Source organism: Hyperolius riggenbachi, chromosome 1 (genome assembly GCF_040937935.1).
Source record: "Hyperolius riggenbachi isolate aHypRig1 chromosome 1, aHypRig1.pri, whole genome shotgun sequence".
Taxonomy (NCBI): domain Eukaryota; kingdom Metazoa; phylum Chordata; class Amphibia; order Anura; family Hyperoliidae; genus Hyperolius; species Hyperolius riggenbachi.
In genome coordinates this window covers 638,804,222-638,822,292 of record NC_090646.1, presented here as the reverse complement: position 1 = coordinate 638,822,292, position 18,071 = coordinate 638,804,222, and the positions used below count along the sequence as shown (strand labels likewise).

At 42.9% G+C, this 18,071-nt stretch overlaps 1 protein-coding gene across 2 annotated transcripts in view; it reads right to left on the bottom strand.

Annotated features, from left to right (window-relative positions):
- Positions 1-2,947: 2,947 nt before the first annotated feature.
- The window catches only part of FECH (ferrochelatase), a 58,195-nt gene continuing 43,071 nt past the window's right edge, over positions 2,948-18,071 (bottom strand). For both annotated transcript variants that reach the window (XM_068271860.1, XM_068271859.1), the window contains 4 exons: positions 16,863-16,970; positions 11,894-12,058; positions 4,452-4,511; positions 2,948-4,013 (listed from right to left, as the gene is read on the bottom strand). In XM_068271860.1, the coding sequence (XP_068127961.1) occupies positions 3,879-4,013; positions 4,452-4,511; positions 11,894-12,058; positions 16,863-16,970 (468 nt within the window). In that variant the 3' untranslated portion in view covers positions 2,948-3,878. The remainder of the gene's footprint in view (positions 4,014-4,451; positions 4,512-11,893; positions 12,059-16,862; positions 16,971-18,071) is intronic.

Genomic DNA, 18,071 nt, shown 5'->3' with positions numbered 1-18,071 from the left:
TTGTGGCTGTCTAACTAAAGGTTGGGACCACATTATCCATAGAATTGATGTCATCCAAGGGTATGAACTGGGGAAAGGGTGGGGTCCTCAAAGGATAAATGTTGATATCAGGGAGAGAGTGGGTTAGATAGAAAAAAAATCGATTACGGAGCTTGGACTTTAAGACACCGACATGTCCCCCTTATAGTAAAGATCAACTAGCCAGTGTTCCTGTTCTGAATGTTTGCTGAAGTGCTGAGAACAAGTTGCACAGCGATGGTATGGAGTGCAGAGGGACAATTTACATTGGGGGGGTGGGCTGAGTCCATTGGAAACACTTCAGAAGCACATCTTTCATTAGCTAGTCGCCCCACAACAAACCCCTGTTGATCACTAGCAATTAGTGCAATCAATAGACAACAATGCATAACGGACAGCCAGATTCCCCCCCCCCCAATGCCTCTAAGAAGTTATAGTATCAGCTATATCCTGCCCCACCCACCATTAAACTCTCCTTTTCTGCTGCTAACTTTTGTGCTCCAAGGTCTTTCACACCTGCCTGCTTTGTGCCTTCCCCAAGCCTCAGCCTGATGGTCACATGATGTCATTTGCATGACGGTCAGGCCAGGACCTGCTGGGGATCAGTAGGAGGCTGGTGAGGAGGAGTTGGGGGCACTGCAATCAATAGCAGGAACAAAGAGAGCATTTAAAAAAAAAAAAAAAAAAGATAGGGTAGGTAGTTACACAATATTATTCCTATTAGGTGTGCAGGTCAGTGGCACTTCATGGAATTTTCATGGAAGGCATTCTTTGTTTCTAAAAGCTATCTGCAGGGGAAAAATAAAAAACATTAATGCAGGCAGTAAAAGGGACAGCTGCAGTGGGGTCCTTCTTGCCCTGTACAAGGCCTTGAGGTAAGGTGCACAGAACTGTAGAACCAGGGCTAGTTCTAGACTCTTTGCTGCCTGAGGCAAACTTGTGAAGATATTCCCCCCCCCCCCCCCCCCAATTTGGAATGATCGTACAGCACCCAACAATGTAATGTTTTTACATGACAGGCTGCAGCTGAACACAATAGGGCACTGGCTGGCTTTGAGGCTGTGACAAAAAAATAAAATGCTCACCCACTCTATTCCTCCTCAATCAGGACAGCAGTGCCACCTCCTCTCTTCTGCTGTGCAAGTCAAATGAAACACTGCTGCTTTCCTGCCTCCCCCTCCGCACTCACTGTCAGACTCCTCACACAGCACAACAAGCTGCTTTTCCCTAATGATGACCTCTTCACCTCGCTCTCCTCTTGCTTCTTCTCCTATTCTGACTGCATGCTGTAAGTGTAAACACAGTACAAACATGCTGCCCCTTTAATCTCTGCACCTGATGCAAATGTTTCACCTTGCTTCATGAGAGAACCGGCCCTGTGTAGAATGACTATGTAACTAAACAACAGAGCAAATATCTGTTTCAGAAGGGTGAAACTTCATCACTAAGTTCACTTTACAGCGAGTGGATTTTTCTTTTTGTCAAAATCAAATCACTTTGATCAGTTCATTTAGCAATTCACTGACCCCCACCTTGCCGACTGATAAATGGTTAATATTGGTCGCATCTTGATCAGGCATGTTTTTGACGGCACAGATTTTCATCCGATTAGCTAATAATTACGTTATTGAAGCGGATGGTCGATCGGCCACCAAGTCGCCTAAAGTATAACCACCTTTAGAACACCTGGCAGATCTTTACTGTGGTCTTCTTTCCGGATAGGAGTTCTGCACCACCAAATGAAGAGACCCAAGTTCGACCACCGGCCAGGACACTATCTGCATGGAGTCTGTCTGTTGCCTTGGGGTTTAGGAGGATTTACTGTGCTGTGTGGTCAAGTTTACTCATACATGACAAAAAACATACAAAAATAGGTTCTATAGAAGAACTTTAACCCAGGATTCAACTTCATCCCAATCAGTAGCCAATGCCCCTTTTCCCAAGAGAAAGCTTTACCTTTTCTCAAATAGATAAGTAGGGACCTCTGTATGGCTGATATTGTGATAAAACCCCTCCCAAACTGTGAAGTCAGGGCCATGGCCCTCACCGTTTCCTGTCTATGAACCTCGTTGCATTGGGGGAAATAATGGCTGTTTTCAACAACAAGCACAAAAAGCAACCTTTTAGCCCTCTTACATGGTTAGTGGTTTATAGATGACAGTTAGTGCTTTATTTTCCATGTCTGCCAGTAGTAAATATGATAACCTGCAGGGTAACGGTGGATCAAACATGAACAAATTATACAGCGGGTATTAATCATTTCTTGATCTATCTTCTATTTTTTAACTTCTCACTTTGCAATGTATTGATTTATTTTGATCCCCTACGACTATCTTTAGGTACAATTTTCACTTATATAGATACTGTGGTGACGAAAGCAGATTGCTTGATATATCAAAGGCTGGGAAAACATTAGGTCAGCACGTATAAATGCATAATTACCATCCATGCTGGCAGTCTAGGGCTGCCAGATGGACGACGTACAGAGCTGCCGACGTAAAATCATGGAAGACACTTCATATATGTACAGTGTTTGCCTCAGCCTGTTATAGCTTAAGTCCAGGTCCCAATAGCCTGATGAGATGATATCATGGTGGCGGGGGAAATGAAGATGGATCTAACTACTGGGGGGACACAGAGTAATAGAAATCTAACAGAGGTTCCAAAGCAACTTTTTTAAAGAGGATCTGCAAAAAAAAAAAAAAAAGTGCGGGGGTTACTTAGCTGAAGAGGAAGAAGCCTCTAAATCAGGCATGGGCAAACTTGGCCCTCCAGCTGTTCTGGAACTACAAGTCCCACAATGCATTGCAGGAGTCTGACAGCCACAGTCATGACTCATAAAGGCAAATGCATTGTGGGACTTGTAGTTCCGTAACAGCTGGAGGGCCAAGTTTACCCATGCCTGCTCTAGATCCTAATGAGGCCTTCGCAGTCCTCTCCACCCTCCGGGATCCAGCGTTGGCAGCCCCCCCAAAAAATCATCCAACAATCTTGTTGGCTGTGGCCCATTCACACCTGCAATATTTACCTTCTGTGCTCCTACGTAGGCGCAGTAGTGGCTTTCCGATGGGGTCCAGTGGAAGGCTGCTACTGCTGCCGCAGCCCATTGGTTGGCCTCTACTGCTCCTGTGCAGGAGGTAGATATTTACATGTGTCCTATTAGGGGGCTGCCAGCGCTGGATCCAGGAGGGTGAAGAGGACAGGGAAGCCTCATTAGGATCCAGAGGCTTCCTCTCCCAAGGTAAGTACCCCATAGGGACACTTTTTTTAATGACAGATCCTCTTTAAAGAGAACCCTAGACAAAGCTCAGGTTCCTGAAACACATACTTACCTAAGGAGAGGCTGTCTTCTGGTCCTCCACCGCTGCCAGAGACCCTCTGGCTGATTGGGGCCACACTCCTCTCCAGGCACGAGCATAGCCATACCTGCGCAGTAGCATGGAGCTGCTCATGCATGAGTGTCTCTGGATAATTGCGCAAGCATGGATGTGCTCATGCAGGCACAGTATGGTCGCACTCATTCTTGAAGAGGGGTCAGGCCCCGAACAAGCCTTTGTCTGTAATCTTTGGAGGGTTCATGAGTGCCAACGGGGGACCAGAGCACAGTGTGGGAAGCCTCATTAGGATCCAGAGGCTTCCCACTTCTTAGGTAAGTATGTGATTTTGTACCCAAACTTTGGCTCCGGTACAATTTAAATTAAACATTAGCAGGTTTAAGAAAGAAAATAACCTTCGTAGAAAAAAATATGGCTGTTAATTTAAATAAAAAAGTAATGCATAAATTGTGCCACACGGAGTTCCAAGGAAAAGTAACGTAAAAAGTTTGACAATCTGAAAGTCAGCACCGCCAAAGTTCCGTCTCACAGCTTTTGCACCGCGAAGAAGTTCTTCGCTTCCTCGCAGACGGGGTTGACACACATCGGACATCGGAGGGTTAACTGTTTCGAGCAGGTCTCGTTGGACTTCATATGGGAAAGGACTAAGTCGGCAAGAGCCTAGAGAGAAGAGAGGGGAGGGGGAGAGAAAAAGGCCAAAGTGGTCAAAAGAAAACCAATACAATGTAAACCTTGTTGCATACCGAGGAGTTATTGGCAACAATCAAGCGTATAGCAAAAACTAAGGCGAACGTCTAACTTTCTCCCCGGTCGATTCCTCCGTGCCGTTTTCCCATTTCTCAATCCCCGAGCACCCCTGGGAAGACGGACTTCTACAAAAGGAAACCTTGCGACTTTAAACCCAACAGGCTGCCTCCTTCAATTCTTCAAGGTGCGCACGGTCTCCGCGCGGCCTCGGCAATGTTTATCCTAGCTAGACTTCTCCCCACTTAAAAAGAATGGATTTTTTTTTCGCATTGTTGCTGCAGTTAGAAGTAAGAGCCAATAATCACCGGCCCGCGGTCAATAGCATTAAAGCTGGTTTAACAATACTGATACCTTGGAGAACAATGGATTTCCATTAAGGGATTCCGATCGTCTGATGTTCTCGACTCCGCACTGAAACAGAGGAAGAGAAAGAACAATGACTCTCCTCCCCGCCGATCGTTGGCCATGCGGCACAACACAAGGCTTATTAGATGGATTATTTATTATGTAAAAATGTCGGAACAATGCAAGGAAATGTATAGCTAATTTTCAGACGCCGTCGATGCTCCGGAGCGGCCCCGCGGGGGGCTTCTCTTTCACACCGCTAAAACTTCTGTGAAAGTTTCAAGAGCTGATTAAGTCTTGTGGCTTTCACTGGTAATAGTGCTTTTATTTTGTTTAATATGGCATACAAGAAGACAATATTATAAAGTGCACTTGCCTGGGTAAAGTAGTAAAGAGATAGAGGTATTTAAAGCAAACCTGAATGAAAATAAGCTTGATATAACAAATGTTATGCTAAGAAACAGCAGAAATAGAACATTAGTAGCAAAGAAAAGAATCTCATATTATTTTCCAGTACAGGAAGAGTTAAAAAAAAACCCCTCAAAACTTCAGTTATCTATGCATAATAATCTGAATCTGAATAATAATCTGAACATTTGTATAGCGCTTTTCTCCTGTCGGACTCAAAGCGCTCAAGAGCTGCAGCCACTGGGACGCGCTCAAGAGGCCACCCTGCAATGTTAGGGGTCTTGCCTTGAACTCTTTACTGAATAGGTACTTGACCTAGCCAGGATTCGAACCCTGGTCTCCCATGTCAAAGGCAGATCCCTTAACCAGTACTCTATCCAGCTTCTTTGAGCTCTTTGGGTCTAATACAGTCCTGTTTTCTGAAGCACTTATCTCAAGCTGTCTTTCGCCTGGAAACCACTAGCAGCACTTTTCTAAGCACAAGTGATTTGAAAAGCTCTCGCTGATGTAATGCTAGGTACGCACATTGAGTTTTTGCGTTCAATACATGGGCTCGATTGATAATTTCCGTCATGTCCGATATTACTTTCGATCTTTCTACCGATTGAGTTCTCATAGAAGTGAATGGAAATCGATAAGAAAAGAGAAGAGGATCAAGTCAAAAATCAATTGTACAGCACATCGACCTAAAAAACGCATTGTGTGTACCCAGCATAACTACACTTGAGCGATGTGAATAAAAAAAATCCTCCATAGCAGTACATTTGAAAGAGCTTTTCAAATCACAAGCACTCAGAAAAGCGCTGCTAGTGGGTCCCAGGCCTCTCAGTTTCTTAGCCATTTAAGGTTTTACTACAGGAAAGTTCAAGGGGTCATTATTGTGCTTTGTTTTATTGTTTAGAAGACAGAGAGCCAGATTAATCAAGAGTATCTCAGACAAAATATTGGTAGGTTTTTAGAAATCCGTGCAGAACTGTCTCAGGCATCTTAAGAAATCATTAGATAGTGCAGATTCCTTCTAAAACTGTTGTATAATGGGAGGAGCTAGGAAGGTCTCTCAGACAGTGCAGTGTGTGAGGGGAATTGCCGTTGCTGAGGTAACCAACACACCTGCTGTATTGATAGCAGCAGGCTCTGAGGAGGAATTCAGCAGGTGGGAGGGGCACCACACAAATCATGTCTAGCCTGCACTCTGCAATCATGTCTAGCCTGCAGTTCTACATCTGTAGTACTGCTATCAAGCACTTCTTATCCTGCGCCAGTTTAGGGATGGATTTGCACTTCTCTTAACTGTCGTGCAGCACTAGAAATCCATGCTAAACTGCCACTATTACTAGGATTTAAGAAGGTTCTTATTCATGCAGAACGGTTCTTCCTGCTGGTTAAAACAGATTAAGGGCCCGTTTCCACTATTGCGGTTTCCGCAGCGATTCCGCAGAGTTTTCCCGCACATGACTCGCACGGGGAAACTCTGCCATAGGGGATAGCGGCGCCGTGGCCGAATCACTTGCGGGAGCAATTCGGCCAGAACCCCCTGCAGAATTAGAGGCGGAGGCTGCGAATCCCATAGCCGTGCATGGGGACGCACGCCGCACTAGTGGAAACGAGCCCTAAGAATGCTGGTAATGCGTTGATAAATATCCCCCAGATTGTGTTGTTAAAACTGGCAGAATGATACCATGTTAGTAAAAAAATAATAAAAAAAAATACGATATAAGTGAAAATAAAAATAAGAGACTCTTTTCTTTGCTACCAATGTTCAATTCCTTATCCAAACTAGACATACAGTTCATTATATCACAATTGTTTTTTTTTGCTTCAGGTTTGATTTAAAGGAGAACAAATATGAGATTCAAGCGGTATAAAACCCTGACATAATATTCAATAAAAACATGTTTTCCTACTTTGTATATGCCATACGGTTATCATATTTGCATTTGTGCAAAAGTATTATTATTCATTTAGAAATTACAAGTTCCTAAAAGTACAGTTTTTGCTTTGAGAGCTGCATTTTATTCATAACTGGGTTTATTCATTATGTATTGAAGGCAGAAATGCTTTGAGTGTCTGTCTGTGTCCAGGAGCTTCTGCACAGTCAGAGAATGTCTCACATTCCTCACTTGATACAATGAAGTAAACACAAGATAACATTATCTAAACCGGATGCGTCCAGGTTTCTCTGCACTGAACTTTCACGTCCTGTGTGTAACCCTTTGAGTACTGTTCTAGTGAGAAAAAAAATGCTGGTTGTATATAATATGCTATAAATAATTTTTTAGAGCAAAGAAGAAATGCTGGGTTTCATTCCGCTTTAATACAGCGACCTAGTATATAAGAAAGTAACAGTAGTAGGTAGGTTTGACACTGAACACAAAAAAAAAACAACAACAAAAAAAACAAACAGTAGGTTAAAAGTGGGTATCCTGAATTATTCACTGCATTCCACTACATGTCACTACAGTGCCTGGAGGTGTGCCTGCACTTTGGGTGTCTTTCTAAAGAAATGTATCTGAATGTCATCCTCTGAAGCATGACTAGATGCATCAAATAAGAAAAAAAGGGCCCAGGAGCCGTGATTTACGTTAAAGAAGGGAAATGTGTGCCACTATCGGGCACTTAGCAGGTTTTTACAGAGGCAAAAGCAAATGTATGTAACCAATCATGCTTCAGAGGTGAAAATAGAAACACCTTGTATTTACCCCCCAAAAAAATAAATAAATCCAGTGTTCAGGTGCATTTTAAATAAAACTAGCACAGAGAAGTTTCAAGACAATATTGGCCTCAATTCACTAAGCTCATCTCCTGTCTTTATTAACTCTTCTAGAGTTGTTACCAGGGCCGGGCCGAGGCATAGGCTGGAGAGGCTCCAGCCTCAGGGCGCAGTGTAGGAGGGGGCGCACAATTCATTCAGTTGTCATTCCTTATTGTGTATGAAGCAGAAAAAAATAAGAAAAGGGGATACATAGCAGTGACTGCAAGCCAGATAACTAGATATTAAGGTGTTGGAGAGGTTGTGGGCCCTGTGGCCCTCTTAGTCTAATAGCAATCAGTGTGTGACGGCTGGGGTGGGAGGGATGGAGGGGCGCACTTTGGTGTCTCAGCCTTGGGTGCTGGAGGACCTTGTCCCGGCTCTGGTTGTTACCATGGTGATAAGGCATGTAGTATTCAGGAAACATTTTACCTCAGGCAAACCTAAAGTTAACTCTTCTGTCTTTAAGTTAATTCTTTAATCCTTAAAAATAACTCCAGAGTTAAAGACAGGCTGTTAATTAACTGCGTGTGAAAATAACTACAGAGGAGGTAAATTAACTACAGAAGATGTAAATTAACTACAGAGGAGGTAACGTAAGGATAGAAGAGATAAGATAACTCTCTCACTGTGTGGAGGTAAGTTTTCTCTTGCCTTATCTCCAGCATGATCTTAGTGAATTGAGGCCACTGTGAAAAATCAATAGCCAACTCGCATGCAAATTATATACAGCTTAAGATTGGACCAATCAGAATGACTTCCTATCGACTTTTATCGATTCAAGTTCAAGCTGCATAACATTTACATGAAATGTGAATGCAAGGAGAAATTATTTGAATCTTACTGATCATCCCTACTAATTAGTCCCAACCAGGGCCCATATGCATTTCATCTTTTCTCCTGAGTTTTCTCCTAGGAGATAATTTTTCATCCTCCATTTAAAATAACTTTTCAGCACTTTGCAACTGAAAAAGTGACAAAAAGTATGGGAAAAAAAGTAAAAAGGAATATCAAAGTTATTTTAAGTATTTTCCAATTTGCTGGTGGTTTAAAGGCTTAAAGGTTTTTTATGTACAAATTTGAAAATATCACCTAGGAGAAAAATGTCATTGCATATGGGCCCAGGAGGCAAACATTAAAATGAATTTATTGTTAGCTATAACTTTCTGACTCCAGAGTAAGGGCTGGTGCACACCAAGAGCTCTTCTGAGCGCTTTGCAAAACGCTAGCGCTTCGAAAAGCACTTGGCTAATGTATTTGAATGGGATGGATCACACAAGAGCGATGTGATTTCCCCCCCCCCCCCCCCCCCCCCAACGCAAATGTGGGTCTTGCTGCATTTTGGAGGCGAGTCAACCTCAATGGTACTGTATATTCTCGTCTATAAGCCTAATTTTTCAGTACAAAAAAAAATGTGCTGAAAAGTTACCCCCTCGTCTTATATGCGAGTCAGTGGAGAAGAATGGATGGTGGAGCAGGTTTAGTTACTGGCAGGGGAGCGTAAGGATAGTGCACTAATGATCCTGCTCTCTCCAGCTGGCTCCCTGCTGTGTCCGTGCCCTCCATCCCCTGAAACATGGTTTCCAGAGTGTGCTGCTCAAGACTACCTGTGTCCCCCGGTATGTGGAGCGGAGTGTGCAAGCAACGTGTCAGCGCTACAATGATCAATTGTTCTTCCTGTGTGGCAATCACATATATCATGTGTGGCAATCTCATATCTATAACATCATCTAGTGACATCTTGAGACACAGCTGTGTGATCCTGGGGCACATCTGGCTATGGGGAGGGGGCTGACTTGTACTGGGGGCACATCTGGATGCGGTGGAGTGGGCTATACTCTAGAGGGGGCTTATACATGAGTCAATCACTTTTTTTTGGTTGAGGGAAATGTGGGTACCTTGGCTTATACGCGGGTCGGCTTATATGCAACTATATACGGTAAGTATAGGCAAAGTGGAAAATCACTTAAACAAATCTCCACACCAAAAAGCTCCAAAAATCGCTAGGCATAACTCGAAAATCACTAGGCACATGCCTGGAATCACTTAGAAAAATTGTTTCTAAAAAGGCTAAGTGTTTGCACTTACGCTTGCGATTTTTGGTGTGGCTGGATAGTGGCTGGATAGTGTAATGGTTAAAGAGTAACTGTCAGGCTGCAAAAGCTAATTTAAACCTCTATTCTCCTGTGTTAAACAGTTTAGAAGGAAGCCAAAAAGGCAATACTGAAGTTAAAAATCTTTCTTAGTTTTGATGTGTGCTGAACTGCAAGGATGTTAGACCCAAGCTCTTAAGAAGCCGAGAGCCGCATACCATACAGCAAAGCATTCTGGGGTCCTCCCCTCGGCTGCTAGTGATAAGTTACAGGGCTCGTGTTACAACAGCAGCAGCTCACAGCACTGAAAAAACTCCCGGCAGAGTACACTGCAGGAGTCCGCTATTGTTCCTAGCCACATGGCTAATTAATATTCACTGCACAGTAGTGTTTTACATTACCGATCTTTTGTGTGAGTCTAATCATCAGGAAGCAGGGAGGACATGACCACACATTTGGCTTCATAGGAGACAGACAAACATGGAACCTGCCATGAGCTGTCAGGAGCATCATTCTCTGCAAATACTATATAAAAATTCTGTGAAATCCAAACGTGGACAGTGAAATGCATATGTAATGTAAGTACAGCCAATGTTTAGCTACTGATATATGTGTTTATTTTCTCTGAGACCCTATACCTAACAGCTCCTCTTTAAGGGCTCTGCCTCTGACACAGGAGACCTGGGTTCGAAATTTCGGCTCTGCGTGTTCAGTAAGCCAGCACCTATTCAGGAGACCTTGGGCAAGTCTCCCTAACACTGCTACTGCCTATACAGCGCGTCCTAGTGGCTGCAGCTCTGGCGCTTTGAGTCCGCCAGGAGAAAAGCGCGATATAAATGTTCTATGTTTGTTTTGTTTGGTGTGCACTAGCGCTAAGGCCTGGTTCAAATTAGCATTAAAAGCAGTCTTTTCACATGAACTACACCTGCAAGACATGAGTTATTTTTTCATTGTGCCCTTAAAGCCCCAGTTCAGCTTAACAATTTTTTATGTATTTGATAGTAAATTTGCATTAAATTAGCAATGCCTAAAATTTTCTGCTCTGTTCTTTTTGCAAATAATACATTGAATAAACCTATTTTTTGTCTGTTGACTTCTTCAGCAACTTGCTTGCAGCAGAGTGGGAGTTGCTTTTTCAGCGCAGAGTGCATCACCTGATCCCGCCCATCTCCTCCCTTTGCTGTTAAAGGATTCCCGAAGTGACATGTGACATGATGAGATAGACATGTGTATGTACAGTGCATGAGATAGACATGTGTATGTACAGTGCCTAGCACCCAAATAAATATGCTGTGTTCTTTTTTTTCTTTCTCTTCCTGAAAGCGTTAAATATCAGGTATGTAAGTGGCTGACTCTGTACTGACTCAGACAGGAAGTGACTACAGTGTGACTCTCACTGATAAGAAATTCCCCTTTTTATCTGTTCCTTGCTCTCAGAAGCCATTTTCTGCTAGGAAAGTGTTTTATAGTTGGAATTTCTTATCAGTGAGGGTCACACTGCAGTTACTTCCTGTCTGAGTCAGGACTGAGTCAGCAACATCCATACCTGATATTTAACTCTTTTAGGCAGAGAAAGAAAAAATGGAACACAGCATAGTTATTTGTGTGCTTGGCACTGTACATACACATGTCTATCTCATCATGTCACTTCGGGTATCCTTTAAGACATTAACTCTTTGTGGGCAGCCCATCAGCTACAGTTCCTCCCAGCTCACACTGGAGAGGGTGTGAGATGGTTGATTGCTTTACTAGACAATGAGCAGGAAGGAACTAGACCGGAATTGAGGATGAGAATCTGCTGCTGAGAAAGGAACTCCTGATGGGCAACACTGCAATTACAGCTCTGCAGAGGGAGGAAGTAGGTGGAGGCAGGTTATCAGTGAAAGACTGGCTGGTGGCTCCTACCAGCCTACTTCCTGTGGGTGATGATGGTATAGGTGGGGAAGTTTGGACAGTTTGAAGTTTAACAGTTCTGACACAGGCCAACTACATCATTGTGAATAGAAGAAAGCCTATAAGAGAATAGACATGGCACTGAACTGGAACACAGTCACTTAAGGTCACAGACTGGCCACGCTGCATGAGAAACCAGTGTGAAGGGACTCCTGGTACTCAAAGAGGGATTGATTGATGTAAGCACGACCCATATTTGAAGACAACCACCTTAATTTTAAGCGTACGTATTGAGCTAATCATACCTCATGTGCCAGATGCTGGGCGTATTCTATATCTAACTCATAGAGCGTTTCAATGTGATCGCTGGTAAAGGCAATGGGGACCAACAAAATGTTCTTCTTCCCTCTTTCACAAAGGCCTTTAATGGTTTCATCAGTCTGAGGTCCGAGCCAGGCCATAGGGCCAACCTGAAAAACAAACAGGACAGGCTTTGTGCTCCATGCAACAAAAGGATCACACTACATTCTTACCATCATGGCAGTTTATAGAGACAGAGGCAAAAGAATAAGGTCAGTGTAAGGAGGTGCAGAGGTACAGCTTCTGCTCCCTGTGCAAGAGGTTGTGGGTTTGATTCCCTGACTGACTAGGAGCAGTCTTGCAATTGTTTCTGGGAGTAGACTCCACAACCTCAGCATAGGAGGAGATGTTGGGAGGAGAGGAGGTATTAGAACACACACTCAACCTCAAAAAAGGATCTTCTGATAAAGTTCAAAGCATTTAAAAATGATCACGTCCAGCTACTCCGACGGTGCAAAGTAGTAGTAGTACTGTACCATGTATAGCCATTAGTCAAAACAAAACATTTTAAAATAATAACAACCCTTTTTCGGCTAACGCACGGCTGTCCAACTCCAGTCCTCGAAGGCCGAGGTCCTCACACATTTTTTTCACAGCTTAAATGAATTGATGGGACTGACTCAGGAAGGGCGTGGTTCATCAAGTAGAATACATTTCTCCGTTTCTCAGTCCATCCTGAACACTGGCAGGGACTAGAGTTGGACAGCGCTGGACTAACACAATAGATTAAATTTTCCTCTTATTTTACTGGGTTTTCCATTCAATTGGATCATCCTTATTCAAAACTTTCTGACTGAGGCTCCTTTCACAGTATGGTGTTGCGTCGTTTTCCCTCCTTGCAGTGGCTATTACTCTCAATGAGGTAGGCAACAGTACCCGTGGTGCGATGCAAGTGTTTCGGGTGATGCAGAGGCTGCAGCATGTGGCTCGCACACGAGGGCCAGATACAAGTCCATCACCGGGTTCTCTCTTCTTCAGCTCCGAACCCTTCACCGTGCGGCAGCATCTCTCCGTAGGCTCCTGATGCATGTCATGTGACATCTGAAGCCTGCGGAGAACCATTGCTGATTACTGATAGGCTGTTGTGCAGAAGAGGAAAGGTCCATGCAATGGAGCGGGATTGGGAGCTCATGCGGACACGCTGCATATTCAAGTGTGGCGGGAGGATCGGACGCCTAATCTCCCTGCACTTCTTTGTAAGGGGTGGGGCCTATTACAACAGATACTGGCCACACTTTTTAGAGGCGGAGGGGATAAGGAAAGGGGGCGTGCGCTTGGGAACTTAGCATTGGCCCTGGTGCTGTGCAATACATTATTTACTTGTTGGATACATCATGTACATTTACAGACCACTCATGCTTTAAGTGCTAATTTCAAAATATTTCAAAACTTCCACTAACAATCAATCAATGAACATTAGCGTGACATAAAATATGCCTGTGTACATCCCTATAGTTAGGTATGTTTTGCAACAGGTCCCATAAGCTCTGAGCTCATAGGCAAAAGCAGGGGGGGGGGGGGGGATTACAGCTGCCCAGAATCCCCCCTTAGCTCTGGGGAACTTAAAGCGGAATATAACCCTGAATTTCAACTTTGCTCTAAAACATTATTTACAGCATATTATATGCAAAAAGCATTTTTTTTTACTAGATCAGCATTGGAAGGGTTAAACACAGAGGTTTAAAGTTCCGTGGAGAGATATGCAGAAGTTCAGATTGTTACATTCTATTTAGTTAAATGTATCTATTGAGAAATGTTACACACTCTTTGGCTGTCCTCCAGCTCCTTCTCATTCAGAGAGAGTGAGTCACATTCAACACTTAGATGCATTTTGTTTACATAAATGTATCTATGTCAGCTTGGGATGCGTCTGCAGAAATCTCCAGGAACTTTAAAGCCCTGTGTAACCCTTCCAATGCTGGTCTAGTAAAAAAAAAATGCTGTTTGCATATAATATACTGTAAATAATGTTTTAGAGCAAAGTTGAAATGCAGGGTTATATTCCGCTTTAATGGAGTCAAGTATGAGCACAGCCCTGTGCCCTGCTGTGTAAATGCTTCACTTTCCCCTTCATTACCAATGTCGGCTGTCCTCATTATCTGTATCCAAACAGCTCCTGCCCAATTCCGTTTCCAATTGGACGGGAAATTGCATTATGTGTACCCAGCATGATGTCCCACCATATTATTATACTGTATTGTGCGTGGCTGAGGGAGGCCTTTCAGGAATCCCCCCCCCCCCCCCCCTTGAAAAGCCTGGGTTTGCCCCTGGAGCTGTACCAGATTATGAGCATTCCATACAATATTCCTCCGCTTGGCACGTGTACAGAGCGGTCATGTGATATGCGAGTCTTATTCTTTGTTCATGTGCAGAGCCTGTATAATGCAGACATTCCCTGGGGATAATTCCTCATGTGAGAGACTGCAGTTGTATTTAAGCTGCAGCACATGAAAGTCCTCTATTCAGCAGAGAGTGACTGTGCAGAATTCTAGGTCTGGGAATCACTTTCTGTACGGAGCTTCTGCTGTATGTTCTCCCTATGTTGGAGTGTCAACCATACGGCACAAACGTCATCAAGTTCACATCATATGGAAGCTGACAGCTTAAGGTGATGGTCTGCTTAGGTCTTGTTCTCACTATATACATTGCACAATAACGCAACAACTGAAGTGAGAGGGGTATGGAGGCTGACATATTGCCTTTTAAACAATGCACACTGTCTGGCTGTCTCGCTAAGCCTCTGCTTCTAATGCTCGGTTCCCACTTGAATGGATGGTAAACAGGCACGGTAAGTGCACCCACTCCGCGTCCAAAGCGATCGCCACTCACATGTCCTACTGCTGATTGATGCCGCTCGGTTCCTCTGTAGTCCAAAATCTGACAGATCTGTCAGCTATTTACTACCGGACTAAAAGTGACAGCGATATGTGCATTTTATAAGCATGTATTTTACAAATGTTTGTGACAGTGGTCCTTTAAAAGTCTAAAACTCTTCTGGATTAGAGACTGATGTAAAACAGTCAAACTATCTGTGAACTGATCAGGATGGTACAATGCAGATAAATGACACTGACTGACAAGTGAAACTGTCATGATGTCAAACTCTTGGCAAAATAAATACAGCTTTAGTTGCCTCTCCTTCATTTGCAAAATATGCACAGGTGCAGGTGTAACAAACCTTCTACATAACTAATGGTGTGTACACACTTGAAAGATTAATGAAAGATCTTAGACCAATTTTACCCCCTTCCATGTAGTATGAGAGCCATACTCTACACAGTCTATTCAATTGAGCTGAACTCCCCATTAGATAAAAATCTTTGCAAGATGATGTACACAAAGATGCTGTAGACATGCAAAAGATCATTATCTGCAAAACATCTGTTCCTGCCAAAGATCCCTTCCTCCAAAATCCATTCATAGTCTATGATATCTGCAGATCCTCATACACACCTTGTTTAACTGACATTCATCTGCAGATCAAATCCACCAGGATGGATCTTCAGATGATTGTCAGATAGGCAGATGAATGTCTGTTAAACAAGGTGTGTATGATGATCTGCAGATCTCATAGACTATGAATGCATTTTGCAGGAACAGATCTTTTACAGATACTGATCTTTTGAATGTGTACAGCATCTTTGTGTGCAGCATCTTGCAAAGATTTTTACCTGATGGGGAGTTCAGCTCAATAGAATAGACTGTGTAGAGTAAGCTCTCATACTAAATGGAAGGTGGTTAAATTGGTCTAAGATCTTTCATTAATCTTGCCAGTGTGTACACAGCATTAGTTCCGGCTATCATGTGATTATGTGAACCTTCTGTGGGTCTGGACCTCTTAAAGAGATACTGAAGCGAGAAAAAAAAATTATGATATAATGATTTGTATGTGTAGTACAGCTAAGAAATAAAACATTAGGCGCAGAGACAAGTCAAGTCTAATATTGTTTGCAGTACAGAAAGAGTTAAACTCCAGTTGTTATCTATGCAAAAGAGCCATTGAGCTCCATGACTTTCAAAGTGGCAAAGTGGCAGATAGCTCTGTCTTCTGAAGCTTGTTATCTTAACTGTCAGTCACTGTATTATCTTTTTCTCTTCAGAGGACAGTTTAAAATTTCACTGGCCTGCTCTGTAAAATCATTTAAAATGCTGAGTAGTGTGTAAACTGCAAATATTAAAGAATGATGCAATGTTATATAAATGTTATATTAAAAAAAACACACACTATATAACTAAAAATAAAAATATGAGAATATTCTTTGCTACTAATGTTCTAGTAATTATCCATACTACACAACCAATTCATGATTTCATCATTTATTTTTCCGCTTCAGTGTCTCGTTAAACTGACATGATCCAGCTATTGGAGCCCCACACCCATGTATGACAATGGATGGTATGCATTGATCTTTTATTTTTCTTTGAATCTTTATTGAAAATAAATAAAATGGTGAACCACCTGGTGCAGCCATTCACAAGTGCTGATAATCTTGCTAATGACATCCTGTGAAAAACGCACACACGCACGCACGCACACACACACAGATGTGCACACATATACACACACCACACACACACACACACACACACACACACACACACACACACACACACACACACACACACACACACACACACACACACACACACACACACACACACACACACACTACTCGCCTAACGCAGGGCGTTGGCAGGGAGCAGCTCAGCACCTGTGAACTGCTGTACCAGGTGGTTCACAGTTGTATTTTGAAAAAAAAAACACACAAAAAAAAAATTGAAAGAAAAAAATTAAAGCATTTTAAAATCTAATATTAGCATCTGTAAAAGCATACAAAAAAAAACAAACACTTAAACAAAGGCTTTGAATTACAAGAATACTTATAGAAGATGTATGGATTAGAATGACTGTACCTTGGATTGCCAGACCAACCTGTAGGGGTTGGAAAAATTAAGTTTCTCCATTACTTTCTGCACAGTGGCCCCAACTTCCTGTGGGTACGGATCCCCTCGATTCACAACCTGTGTAACGACAATAAAAGCAGGTTCAGGCAGTGAGAAAACGCTCAGAACACTTGATCAGAGGCAGGGCCGGTTCTAGACAGGCATACAGTGGTGTGAAAAACTATTTGCCCCATTCCTGATTTCTTATTCTTGTGCATGTTTGTCACACTTAAATGTTTCTGCTCATCAAAAACCATTAATTATTAGTCAAAGATAACAATTGAACACAAAATGCAGTTTTAAAATGATGGTTTTTATTATTTAGTGAGAAAAAAAACACAAAACCTACATGGCCCTGTGTGAAAAAAAAATTGCCCCCTGAACCTGATAACTGGTTGGGCCACCCTTAGCAGCAATAACTGCAATCAAGCGTTTGCGATAACTTGCAATGAGTCTTTTACAGCGCTCTGGAGGAATTTTGGCCCACTCATCTTTGCAGAATTGTTGTAATTCAGCTGAGGGTTGAGGGTTTTCTAGCATGAACCGCCTTTTTAAGGTCATGCCACAACATCTCAATAGGATTCAGGTCAGGACTTTGACTAGGCCACTCCAAAGTCTTCATTTTGTCTTTCTTCGGCCATTCAGAGGTGGATTTGCTGGTGTGTTTTGGGTCATTGTCCTGCTGCAGCACCCAAGATTGCTTCAGCTTGAGTTGACGAACAGATGGCTGGACATTCCCCTTTAGGATTTTTTGGTAGACAGTAGAATTCATGGTTCCATCTATCACAGCAAGCCTTCCAGGTCCTGAAGCAGCAAAACAACCCCAGATCATCACACTACCACCACCATATTTTACTGTTGGTATGATGTTCTTTTGCTGAAATGCTGCGTTACTTCTACGCCAGATGTAATGGGACACGCATCTTCCAAAAAGTTCAACTTTTGTCTTGTCGGTCCACAAGGTATTTTCCCAAAAGTCTTGGCAATCATTAAGATGTTTTTTAGCAAAATTGAGACGAGTCTTAATGTTCTTTTTGCTTAAAAGTGGTTTGCGCCTTGGATATCTGCCATGCAGGCCGTTTTTGCCCAGTCTCTTTCTTATGGTGGAGTCGTGAACAATGACCTTAATTGAGGCAAGTGAGGCCTGCAGTTCTTTAGATGTTGTCCTGGGGTCTTTTT